The sequence below is a fragment of the Platichthys flesus genome, chromosome 12, assembly GCF_949316205.1.
Source record: "Platichthys flesus chromosome 12, fPlaFle2.1, whole genome shotgun sequence".
Lineage (NCBI taxonomy): Eukaryota > Metazoa > Chordata > Actinopteri > Pleuronectiformes > Pleuronectidae > Platichthys > Platichthys flesus.
The window spans coordinates 4089395-4102494 of NC_084956.1; the positions used below are offsets into that span (position 1 = coordinate 4089395).

Sequence of the window (13100 nt, forward strand, 5' to 3'; positions counted from 1 at the left end):
TCACTTGTTCTTTGGTTCTTTCCTTTAACACACACAGTACTTTGTGACATCACAGACTCGTTTGTTGATAAAACTTTTTTTATTTTGTGACACATCTTCTCATTTTGAAAACACCATTTCCATCTCATCTCCACACAAATCCGGCTCAGCTGTTGGTTTATATAAATATATAATGCTCTGTATGTTTTTACAGAATAATATTGGCACTTAACAAATATCACACACTCGTGACTTACATAACAAATATTTTCCTCTCATGTAAAATGTTAAAATATAAATTCCCTTTAAAAAAAACTATATTTTTCCTAAGAAGGGATTCAACAAAACTTCTTGACGTAGATTTCAGATCAGAATTCCTCTTTGATAAATGAAGCTCAGCTCAGTTCTCCAGACGCTGAAGTAGACACAAGTGTTTTTTTTTCCTCAGAGAGAATCAGCTGATCTGACGTCACTTCTTTAGAACCTCTGGTAGAAGTGAGCGAGCAGCGTCGGCAGCAAATCAGCCAATCAGAGTGAAGCGTAACCATCAGGAAACACCGAACAAAATGTTTTTTTTATCAAATTCCTCCATCAGTTATCGGATCGCCACAGCGCCCTCAGGTGGTCCTTTGGAGCAGCAACCCAGTGAACACATTGTCCTTTGACTCCGCCCACGCTCCTCCCCTCAGTTCAAGCCTCACCTCCTCCCCCTCCCTCAGCAGCAGGAGGCTCACACCCGTAGCAGGCCCCGCCTCTGCCACCGCCCGTCGGTGAAGAGACGCCGGAGCTCCACCCGACGCCCTACGCAGGACCACGTGGGCGGGGCCAGGCCTCAGGTCCAAGGTGAGGATGAACAGGTAGAGCCCGCCCACTGGAGCCGTGAAGGTGCCGGCGTCTGGGTCAAACTGACCCCGGTTCAGAGACGCATCGAATGTGATGACGCCGTCAGCGAGGCTCAAGGGAGATCCACCCACAAACATCAGGGAGTCTTCTGATTGGTCGGACAGCACAGGAACACCTGAACACAAAGTTCAAACCACTCATTCTAACAGGTTCAGTGTTCAACCAAAAAAGTTACTGATGTAGACTCTGCGTCCGGGGAGTTAAGCTGATGGTAAAGTACCAGAATTGACCAGTAGAGGGCGACTCCACTGGAGTCACATGGACCATAAAGCACCGAATGCACTGTGGCCTGGATACTAAAGTATGATTGACAGCTGGTATCGTCCAATAGGTGCATGTCGATGTCGACTTATTGACTTTGATAGAAACAAGTAACCAGTGTCCCTCTGCTGGTCACTTGAGAGAATACAGGTTATAGAGAAAACCAAACCTCATATAGAAAGTAGACTCCTCGCTCACCTGATGAATCCCTCTTGTTTCTTCCTGATCCCTCCTTTCTTCTTCCCCCTTTCTTCCTGTTCTCTTTCTTCTGGTCTCGGTTCTTCACGAGCTGCAGCAGTTTGTCGAGCTCCAGCGTGGCCTCGGATCCCACCAGCACGTCTGCGTTGCTGAACACGTTCTTGAACACCCTGAGGTGCTCCTCCAGGCCTCTCTTCAGCCACGTCACCTCCGCCTGCAGCTTGGCGTCCTCACCCCCGGGCTGCACCTCCCTCTGGGTGGAGGTGATGGGGCAGGGACAGGGTTTCTCCTCCAGCTGCTGCACCTTCAGGTCCAGCTCCTCCACCGTTTTCTCCAGGTTCCACAGATCGCTGCCGTCTCCTCCCAGCTCCGGACGCCTCCCAACGGGTTGGAGGAGAAGCTGTCGCTCCCTGGCCGCTTCTCCAGCGTCGTTCCTTCTCATGTCACCAAGAGGCCAGTGGTCAGGGAGAAGGTGTGAGGAGGAGGGCTGGTCAGCAGACGGCACCTCCTCTCCACCTCCTGGGAACAGAAGGAGAAGAAGAGGAAAAAGTTGATCATCTCGGGTCATGATGGGACATCCAGCAGGGGGCGCATGTGAGGTAATGATGTGTTATCATCCGACTGAAAAACCTCACAAACATTAATAATGTGGAATAATAGTTTTTAGGAGTTTTATATTATCATTGTTTGTCTATTATTATTAAACAAATAATTATTAAAATTAATTGTATTCGTTAACTTGTACACAGCAGCATCAGTAAAACCGGTTGGCATCAGAGTTCACTTTATTACATTAACAAAAGGTTTATTCAATTACTATTTATAACTGATAAATACTAAATTAATCAAGATAAAATAAAAAATAAATCACAGTTGGTGAAGGTTTGTGGCGAGTTGTTGTAGTTTCACACAACTGCCACTAGGTGCTGCTAACGAGTTGGATGCATCCATGAGATTGTCAATTTAAATTTGATTAAGTTTATTCTTATAAATGATGAAAGTGGGTGTGTTGGTTACTTTTGCTGTTAGACCTTTTTACAGTGGTATTTATTATACTTACAGTAAATATTAGTAAGAAATGTCTTCAGTGTGTTTTTTGGGGTTTGTTTTTTGCAAAGTCAGTATTTTTTTTGCTGGGGACACATGAACCTCGAGGCCCCTCGTGAATCCTGCAATGTTGTGTCCATCAGCGAAACACAAGAACCAGTTTGTACCTGTCCAGCCGCTGAGCAGCGACGTGATGCTCAGGTTGTGACTGCTCAGCTCCTCCTGCATGAGCCTCATCTGATTCTTTAGGGCCGGGATGGAGTTGGTATCCTGGTCCTGGAGGGGCCACTCCAGGAACTCCAGCACCTCCTCCCCCAGCAGCAGCTCCAGCACGTCGCTGTGCCGAATGGCGTCTTTGAGCAGAGAGTTGAAGGAGCTCGACAGATGGTGCATCGCCTCCTTCAGCTTCTTTTCCTGCTCCTTCAGACCGTTGACCTCGGCATGGACGTCCGTCAGCGAGCTGTTCATCTGGGTCAGGGTGTCGTCCAGAGTCCTGGTCCTGCTCTCCTCCGAGACCAGAGACTCCTTCACCTGCAGGACATTCAGTGAAAATCCGTCTCTGCTCTGTGGCTCTCGGCTGCGCTCAACGACACGTCGGCACTTTCTCCAACAGTGTGTGTGTGTGTGTGTCTGTGTGTAAGAGATTTTGTGTTTTTGTTTATTTTTCCTACCTGTTGGAGGTCATGTTGAATTGCTGCCACCGCCGGCTCCCAGTTGCTGGCCCCGCCCCACTGCATCACCACTCCCTCGTTGTTCTCGTCCAGAGCCATTTTGTTCTCGTTAGCCAGCGCCGTCACGTTGGCCACCCTCCGTTCCAGCCGAGCCACGGCGGCCGTCAGCTCGTTGCAGTCGCAGTTTCCTGCTGCCTGGATCTTGTTTATTTCTTTGTACAGCTCGTCTATTTCCGATTCCACCTCCAGCTGCTGGACACCCTGCTTAGTCACGTTCGCCGCCAGCTCCTCCACCCGCCTCAGCACCCCCACCTTGGCCGCGTCCACCTCCAGCCCCGTCTCCATGAACAGGATCTGAGTTTTTCGGGCCGTCTGGTTGATCAGCTTCTCCAGCCGCGTGAAGTCCAGCCTCAGCCGCTGGACGCCCCCCGAGGTCACGTCCACGTCCTCCATCAGCCCAGTCACCTGCACGCGATGAAGAATTTATGGCATTTTAACTTTTTCTTTAAGTTACATTAGTTTATGAGCTATACTGAAGCCAGCCACCAGGGGGTGATCAAGGCCCTTTGCTCCATCTTTATTTACAGAGGACCCACCTTCACCGTGTTGTTGACCACCACGTTGTCCAGTTTCTCGATGGCCTTCCACAGAGAGGAGGAGTCTGAGGGCGGCGGTCGGGGGGGTTCCAGGGAGGGACGAGGGAGCTGATCGTCCAGCGGCGTCTCTGTGATCTGATCCTGGTCGACCTTCAGCTCCGACAGCGTGGCGTTCATCGCCTGCAGGCTGACCTGAGATCAGAGACAGAGGTCAACGGCTGAGACGTAGTTAAATACATGAACCACTTAAATCTTCATTTTATGATCATTACAATAATAATAGTTATTATTATTTGTCTCTGACGTCCACTGACCTGCAGCGTCTTCTGTTGGCGTTTCAGCTTCAAGTCGATTTCCGTCTTAAAGCAGGTGAGGTTGTAGTGCAGCATTGCATGCTGGGAGTGCAGCCTGTTCTCCATGTCCGCCCGCTGACCGGCCAGCTGATCCCGAACCTCCCTGATGTGCTCAGAAACCTCGTCCAGCTTGGCCTCCAGGCGCTCGTCCGCCGCCTCGTCATGCCTGGGCCCCTCCAGGACCCCCGCCTGCAGCTCCGCCCCCTGCTGGCTGCTCTTCAGCTGGGCCACGTCTCGGGCCAGGTCCCCCACCTGTCGGCTCAGGTGCTCCAGCGAGCGGTTGAAGCCCTGCAGGAGCGGCTGCAGCTGGGACATGACCAGCGCCATCATGTGGGGAACGGGAAGGACAGCAGGGGCTTCTGGGTAAGGGAGGGAGGCAACATCATTTTAGATTAAAACATAAATATAAACGTATATACACGTTTTTTGTCTCTGCAACGGCGACACCCAGTGGCAGGAGGTATTAAGTTGTTGGGTCCATTCAGTTCTTGTGAACACGAAATCTTCGAAACCTCTTGAGGACATTTCTTCAAATTGTGTTGTTGTTGTTGTGTTGACTTGGACTCAAAGATGAACTGATATCAAAGGTCAAAGGTCACAGTGAACTCATAGGAGACTTGAACTGCTCTTTAAGTTGGAAAAGGACAGAAAGTCACTGAAGTTATTTAGGACACGATCACAAAAAGCTTCTCACACCCACACACACTCTCTGCTCCGGGCTACAAACACACAAGGCTCAGAAAAACACGTCCCTGATGAATCACGACCCTCTAGGGACCTGCAGTCGGTTGTTCTTGTTCTAAAATGGAGCTGTTTCCAAACTGGATTATAAAAAACAGCACAGCCGCACCGCCTGGAAAACAGTCCAGCAGGGAAACAGAAAAGTCTCGACTGCTGTTTCCATCCTGTGGGCGCTCTGCCTCGGAAAACACGGCCGATGCGGCTGACGCACAGCGGGCGGCCGAGGAGACGAGAGGACACGATACGAGTGTTTCCAGGAGATTAGATGAGATTTCAGTTTGTTCCTGTTGCTCCAGAAGAGACTGAGAGAGCGAAGCCAGGAAAACACAGCGAGCACAGGACGCTGCCCGTCCTCATGCACAGAGCATCTGATCCTGTGTGTTGTTATTTCTGAGGCTGGAATCAAGCCTCTTACATTTCATGATTCATCTTCTCACTGATCCTGAGGTGAAGCTGACGTTTGAATCCAGATCGTTTCACGGTGACACACGTTTCAATCACATCTTATTTTTTACTTCAATTACTTGCAGGTGAAGCATGAAATATATTTCTTTGCGTTTACACTTCCTTAAATTGAATGTCATCTTCGATTGTTTGAACTGAATGGAAATAAAAGGAAGGTGTATAATAACTTTAAAGAGGCATTTAAAGACTTTCAGTCTCAGGTCGGAGGTAAAGGAATGTGTGATGCCATCGAGGGTCCTCACAGATACAGGAAAAACAAACCAGTGTGTGTTTGCCTCAGGTCACTACTGTCAGAGACACAGTCCAGATGCATGCACACACACACACACACACGCACACACACACACACAGTGATCTCAGCCTCTTTCATCACAACCTGTTTTCATTACGACAAACCAAACTCTCTGTTCCCACATGCTGCGGGACCCTGAGAGGTCATAGGTCACCGTACAGTGATGCCACATTGCGACAGGAAGTTTCAGGTCACCTCTGACTCCAGCTGCGGGGGGGGGGTTGAAATCAAACACCCCTGTCAGCTGGTAGCGTTCTAATGACTGTCGCTCTGATTTACGGCGTCGCTCTGAGTCCACTTCCTGTTTCGGACAAAACAACGTCTGTTTCACAACCGCGCTTCTGTTTGTTCTGTCGTAAAAGTCACAATTAAAAGTTGAGACGACACTTTAATGAGGCTCGAGGGGGAACCGGAGTACCGGACACATGGGGAACCAGAGAAGAAGATAAAGAACCTGCTCACAACGTCTCTTTGTGTCAAAGATCTGGACTGAAACACGTTCGTAGACCGACTTCAACGTTTAACCACCAAAATGTTCTTTTTTTTGAACAACCGGTTTATGATGTCATGAAGTTATAAAGTTCTTTACAAGTTTACTTTCTTTTCCTGTCGGCTCTCAGGTAAAATGTCTGGTGCTCGATCATTCGCTGTGTGTTTACCTGTCAAGAGATCCTCACTGATCTCACACTCATCCTGTCCTGAATCATATCAACGCAAATTCATCGTATAGCGAAGGAGAACTTTAACTCTTGAGCCTTTTAGCGTGTAAATAACTAATTCTGGGGACAATTTTGCAAAAGCAGATCAAATAAAGAAACAACGTTTTCTTTTAATGAAGATGTCACAATACTGGTCAGTGAGGTCAAAGGTCAGAGAGAACAGAGAACTGTGGGAAACAGAGTGAGGCTCCGCACAGGAAGTGATGTCACGCACATGAGGGTCCGCTGACACAAGAGGTATAATATAGTGTCAGCATCATTTTAAAGTACAAACACACACACACACACACACACACATATATATATACACACTTCCTCCACAGGAAATCCTCTCTTTCTTCAGTCTCCCATACATTGTGTGTGTGTGTGTTCCCTCATAGGATGTGAATGAGACATCAAGATTCGAAACATGATGATGCCAACACACACACACACACACACACACACTTTGATTGTGTAATAAATGGGGGAACTCACCAGGAAAGTGACGCTGCTCTTGGTGATGCTGGTGATGTTGGTTGTGTTGGTGATGATTCTGATGTCGTTCATCTTGGTGTCGGTGGTCGTACGTGTTTTCGTCGTGGTGTGACGTGTGATGGGTGTTGTGGGCGTGGCCTAGCTCCGGGGCGGTGTGCGTGGTGTTGGGTTGGTTGTCTGTATCGCTGGCGCCGTGCAGCTCGGCGAGAGAAGCCTGGTGGTCGTTCTGTTCGCGGTTCGGGTCGCCGAGCTGGAGCGGCACGTCTGAAACACACGAGGAAACAACATTCAGTGCTCCTCTGGGGTTTAGAAGCATCTGAACAGCCACCGGATATGTTTCCAAAAAATACTGATAAGATGGACGACATCACAGCTTCTTAAAGTGAAGCCAAAACATCTGGACCACCCCCTGGGGGCCGGGACATGGACCAAACCAAACAAATCTCACTGATGTTCCTCAAGTTTTCATGTTTCTGATCATTTGGTTTGAATTCGTTATTTACTGATATAAAAGAGGCTGAGACTGATTCCTGATTGGTCAAGCTATATACTCACCAGATGCCAGTGTTTGTGTCCTCGGGGATATTTTGGCTTCATGTTTGTGCAGTGGGAGGAAGTGGAGACTCATCGTCCATCTTTATTTACAGTTTATACTCAAACATTCATGTTTTCCCACAATAAATAGTAAAAACAACATCGACCTTTAAAGCATCGTTAAATTAAACTGAGGAAGCGATAGATCAACAGGACGTCAGGCAGACAGGTAGCGAGGGAGAAGGTGGGCGGAGGGTCGATGTATTTTGGGATTTCTCAGCTGACGTCATTGTTGAACTTTGAGTTTGTCGTCCTGCAGAGTCCAGGACAAACCTTCAGACATGTCCAGAGACGGACATCTGTGTGAAATCTGGTGCAGGTTGAATTTAAGGGACAATTTGTCCTTAGTGGACGTATGAGCTCCACAGTCTGGTTTCCTGGGAAATATCCTCCTCGGTGTTCAGTGGGTGGACACGGTGACACAATCACCTGCAGAATCTGATGTGAGATCAGGTTTTAAAGTTATAAAGTTGTAATGTGCAGCAGAGATGATGACTCACCTCTGGATCAGCAGGTTCCTGTTATTGTGTTTTTGCAGCCCAGTGATTTAATTACATCGACTTCAGCCGCACAGGAAGTCGGTTCAATCAGAGGCGTGGTGGGAGAGCTTGTGTGTGTGTGTGTGAGGTGTGTTTGTGTGTGTGTGTGTGTGTGTGTGTGTGTGTGGCCTCTTCGCTTTCTTTGTTAAATCGAGCCCCTGCAGGCCAAAGGTCTATTTTTTTTTTTTTTCCCAAAACAGTGACTGTTTTGATCTTCAGAGTTTTCAGAAGTTTTCTCTGCCACATGTTGTATAAATATTCATGTTAACTGAAAATATCCTGCAGTACTACACGTACAACAAAGTGAGGTACATATGGTTTTTCAGCTGTTCATCAACCTGAGTGACCGTGGACAGGAACCACTGCCCCCGCCCACCTGTGCAGCGCTGCAGTTAAAACAAACAAACCCACTCAGCCTCCTCACCTTCTCTCTCTTCCTTAACTTCATCAGGTCACATTCGTTCCATTTATTCTCAGGCTGATGTGACCTCTGACCTATGTACAGTCTGATAACAAACCTCCATCAGCGCGCCAAGGTGCCCCTTCATTGTGTGAGTCACTCTGTGTTTACAGGTCAGAGGATGTGGGAGGTAGGTCAGCGGGGGGGTAGAGTGGCTGGCCCACACCCTCTTCCCCGGAGGCAGGAGGGTGGAGGAGGAGGTGGAGGTGGAGGAGGCAGTGGAACCTTCTCCTGACCCGAGCTGGAGGTTTATCAAGGCCAAGTGTCGCTCTGCACTTCACTGTTTCCTCACTTTGTTAAAGAGGCAAAGTGTGAGTCAGAGCGTCCTGACAGAGAGAGTGTGTGGGAACTTTCGGACTAAAATATAGGAATTTAGTTTCAGACCTCCTGTTTTGGTCAGACTAAGTTCTGGTACGTTGGTCTGGATTCTCGCCTGAAGAACCTTTCAAACCTGATATTTAAGTTCAGGGTCTGAACCAAACAAGGCGTGAAAGTCTCCTCAGACTCTTCGATCCCAGATTCTCTCAAACGATCTGGTCTTAACAGTCTGGGATCAGGTGAAGAGACAGAAGACCCTGAGACCAAATCCACCGACACGATGCTGGCAGAGAACGATCTGTGAGCAGGAGAAACGAGTAGAGCTGCTGCTCTTGGTTCTACTCTCACTTTAGTTTTAGTTCCTGAAACCTTTTATGTTTCTGTGCTTGTGTGAGAGAAGCGGCGTCGTACCTGGAGCGTCGAGCTTGACTCTCTCTGTTTCAGATTCTCCGGTCGGACCCGAGCCTCCAGAATCCAGACGAGCAACAGGGACTGTCAGAGAAACACACAACAACTTAAACAGACTGGAAACACAGTTATTTATCTGTATAAGCATGTTTCAGACATGAAGACAATTTGTAGCACGTTGCATAATTAAAAAGTTAAGAGTACAGATGGGATGATGAAGATGAAGATGAAGATGAAGGCTGAGAAGTGATGATTCATTTCTAATATTTCTCATATCCTCTTGATGTTGTTCCCTGCTCTGTGCTCCAGATGAGTCTGATTCATTCACATTCATCTGTTCTGTGACAAACTGGAAGCAGAGTGAGAGCTGCAGCGAAGAGCTTCTAACCTCTCAAGCTGTTTTCAGACCTGCACTGAATCCAGATAGGTTCCTGAAATGTTCCTGAAATGATCTGGAGGTTCTGTATGTGAGAACAGAAATGTGTCCTTCATGGTCTCTGGACATTTTCTGGAACTTTTCCTGCAGCCCCGGAGTGAACATTCTAACACGGGACAAATTTCCTTTGATTGATATTGAGTTTCAGAATAAAACAAAAAGAAAAGACTGAGAAGAGAACAGGAGAGCACGACCTCCTTCAGAAATCTGGTAAACACCCCCCCCCCCCCCACACACACACACACACCCACCCACCCACCCCACACACACACAGAGACAATCTGGACTAAGTTAAGCTCCTGACTGACACAAAGTGAAACTGTTTTTCTCAGTGAACATTTAAAAATAGACTCCAGCAGAGAAAACAGAGCCGAGTGGACGAGGGGGTGGGGGGGGGGGGGGGGGGGGGGGGGCCCGGAGTCATTATTCTGAATCTCACTGAGACAATAAACTACAGTGAAGAGGATCCTATTTTTCCCTGTGTTGAACTTCATGAGGAAATTAAATATGTCTTATGACATTTCCTGTTCTTTATCATCTTTTACTCAGTGCACTGCAGCTGCCGACATTTTCAACCGGACCTAAATTTAAATTCAGCTTTTTCAAACTGGTTTATGTTGAAATAGATTCAAACAAAATGAGGGAAGAGTTCATGTTTCATCATCAGTCGATTTAAGAAAGCGATGCTGCTGCTGAGCTCACTCACCTGTCTCCTCACAGTTGTGTCCGACGTGTCCCGGACAGCAACGCCACTGCAGAGAGGTGATGACCTTCTGCTTCTGTGTGTAGAGAGGTCGGGTGGACAGCTTGTACCTGCATGCACACACACACACAGACACACACACACACACTTATTGTTTGTCTGATTTGATCTAATTAATAGTATTTTGGTGATCCTTGTATCTCAGCTGCAGATGTCGACACAGAGATTGTTCAAACGTGTAGTTGAGGCTCCAAACTTCAGGACTGAGTTATATTTTTTTAACTTTTATTTCTGTCACACACACACACACCGACACACACACACACGCACACACACACACACACACACAACCACACACACACAGTGTAGATACTCACATGACCAGCTGACAGTCGGGGATCCCGCTCGGACAGGGACTCTGAGACTTGATGGTGTACTTCTCTGTTCCACACGCCACAGTTGTTGTTACCACACTCTTCTGCACAAACGCACACCAGTTCCTGCAGAACACACCCACGGACAAAGGTCAGAGGTCAAGCACGGTGGTTTTTCTTGACTTACCTCCAGCTGTTATCTTAAAGTGACAGTTAACAGCAGCACAAAACTAGCCTGCTCCATTTTTACTGTTGTGTTGTTGTGAACAACAGTCTGTGTGTGTGTGTGTGTGTGTGTGTGTGTGTGTGTGTGTATGTGTGTGTGTGTGTGTGTGTGTGTGTGTGTGTGTTCATGGAGGAACAGTTAACTGCTTTTAGTTTGTTTGTGTTGTCGTGGAAGTTTATGTGTTAATGTCTCCGTTACATCTGCTCTGGAACCGACATTGCATGAACAACAGTCTGTGCGTGTGTTTGTGTGCATGTGTGTGTTTCCCATAATGTTTGTGCCGTGACTTCCTGTCTGCCCACTCTGTCACATCAGCTCCATTCTGGTGTTTCCTAATCACTTGTGTGTGTTTGTGCCTCTTTATACAAACCACGACCTTGCCTTGTTCCTCCAGAGACTCGCTGCTCGTTAACCAATTAAAATGACACATCGCTCTCAATGCTCAGGAACTGATCACGTTTCCTCGTGTGTAACATATAGAACCCCACGTTAACTCAAGTACCAGAAACTTTCCCGAGGTTTCCACCTCTTTTGTGTTTTTCCTGCTGATGTGGTCAGAAGTGTATACGGAGAGATGATAACACATCTATTGTTTCTACAAACTCCACTGACTCAGAAAAGCTATGTGTCATTTCCTACACTGTCACTTCCTGCGGGAGGAACAACACACACACAAACACACACAAACACACACACACACATACTTCAAATCATGATCACTGCTGCACCGGCTCTGACTCCACATGACCTCTGCTAAAAAAGCAAGATAGCATGTTGTTACCAAAATATTTTAGCTTCATTTTTTTGTATGACAGGGGGAAGAGCAGACGTGACATTCATCGATATTTTCCTGACATGTTCTGGAGGTTCTGTATGTGACAACCAATGTTGATGAGGTTTCTAACACGTGACAGATGTGAAACTGGAAGAATACAAATATCTCAGGATGAAGAAGACGAAGACGTCAACTCGGACGAGGAGATTCCAGAAAGTTGGGTGAGAAGGGCTGATGCCGGTGTGGATGAGCTGTAAACATCACTGATCTTTCCACAGCAGAATTTATACGTCATGTCCGGCCTCCTGCTGCTCTACAGGCTCCGCCCCTCGCCTGCATGTTCCCCACATGTTCCTGCTGTTGTGAACGAGTCGGACCCGGAGCAACCTCCTGCTGCTTCTTCACATGAGAGAAGGAAGACTCAACACACTTTTGCTCCAGTTTCACAGGAGGTTTAAAAACATCAGACCATAAACCTATAAGCTTCAGGTTAATTTGACCTGTCAGACAGAACTCTGGGCAGCAGCTCCTCCTGCCTCTGTTTCTCTTCTTGATTCTCCCTCATGTGATGCAGATTATTTCTCTGTCCTTGTTTAGCCTGAGGAGCAAAAATCTCTAAGTCCTGTGGCTCCATTTCTCAAACAGCAGAATCCTCAGCTGTGTCTCATCGTCGGTTTGTCTGAGAAATACAGAGGATTAGAAGTTTGAACCAGTGAAGTGAAAATAGAGAAAACTCTAGGCCTCTTCTCACAAACGATGGAACAGAATGAAACTAACTGATGTTTTCTTTGGATCACAGACGCGGTGATTTGAGTCTGTTTAACTCCAGAAATCACTTTAGTGCTGAACTGCTCTAATTTCCCCCAGGTTGAGATTTGCCAGCATTTCCCAGAATGCATTTGAAATCCCCTTTAGAGAATAGTCTTTGTTAAATTAATCCAGAGAAGCGATACATTTTTGAAAAATAAACAAATCACATACATTAAACATTTTCCAAATCCTCCATCAGTCTTTCATTTTCCACATAGTTTCAACTGTTTGTGTTGCTACTGAGCTAATGTGTGTTTCTTAGTGGTCTCTTTTTGTCTCTTTGTGGTTGTTTTTTGTCTTTTTGTGGTTGTTTTGTGTCTTTTGTGTTTCTTTGAGAATTTTCTGTCTTTGTGTGTCTCATTGTGGTTGCTCTGTGTATTTTAGTGTATCTTTGTGTTCGTTTTGTGTCTGTATGTGTCTTTGGGGAGGCTTTCTGTCTCTTTTTGTCTCTTTGTGGATGTTTTATGTGTCTTTGTGGTTGTTTGGCTGTAACTAGAAATACTTAATAATTCCCCTGAGAAACATCCTTCAGATGAGTCAGAGTAAAGTGAGTTTCAAGTATTTCTTTTTATTTAATTTATTGTTGTGACATTAAACACACGTCAGGACGTCACCTCTGGATTTTGTTTCCAGACTAAAGACACGTAACCTTGTGAACTAGGCAAATCAGTTTGTTTTCTTTCGTCTCCTCTTGTCCAACGTAAACATCCAGTCACTTGGTTTGATTTTGATTCAGTCACTTTGTTCAAACAGCT

At 46.8% G+C, this 13100-nt stretch overlaps 1 protein-coding gene across 1 annotated transcript in view; it reads right to left on the bottom strand.

The window, feature by feature from the left end:
* Positions 1-57: 57 nt before the first annotated feature.
* Positions 58-13100, bottom strand: part of mmrn2a (multimerin 2a) — a 16613-nt gene continuing 3570 nt past the window's right edge. Inside the window, exons 2-11 of the mRNA XM_062400876.1 lie at positions 10538-10660; positions 10164-10270; positions 9025-9105; positions 6703-6966; positions 3970-4367; positions 3656-3847; positions 3060-3524; positions 2556-2919; positions 1342-1860; positions 58-997 (exon numbers count right to left, since the gene is read on the bottom strand). Of these exons, the coding sequence (XP_062256860.1) occupies positions 597-997; positions 1342-1860; positions 2556-2919; positions 3060-3524; positions 3656-3847; positions 3970-4367; positions 6703-6966; positions 9025-9105; positions 10164-10270; positions 10538-10660 (2914 nt within the window). The 3' untranslated portion in view covers positions 58-596. The remainder of the gene's footprint in view (positions 998-1341; positions 1861-2555; positions 2920-3059; positions 3525-3655; positions 3848-3969; positions 4368-6702; positions 6967-9024; positions 9106-10163; positions 10271-10537; positions 10661-13100) is intronic.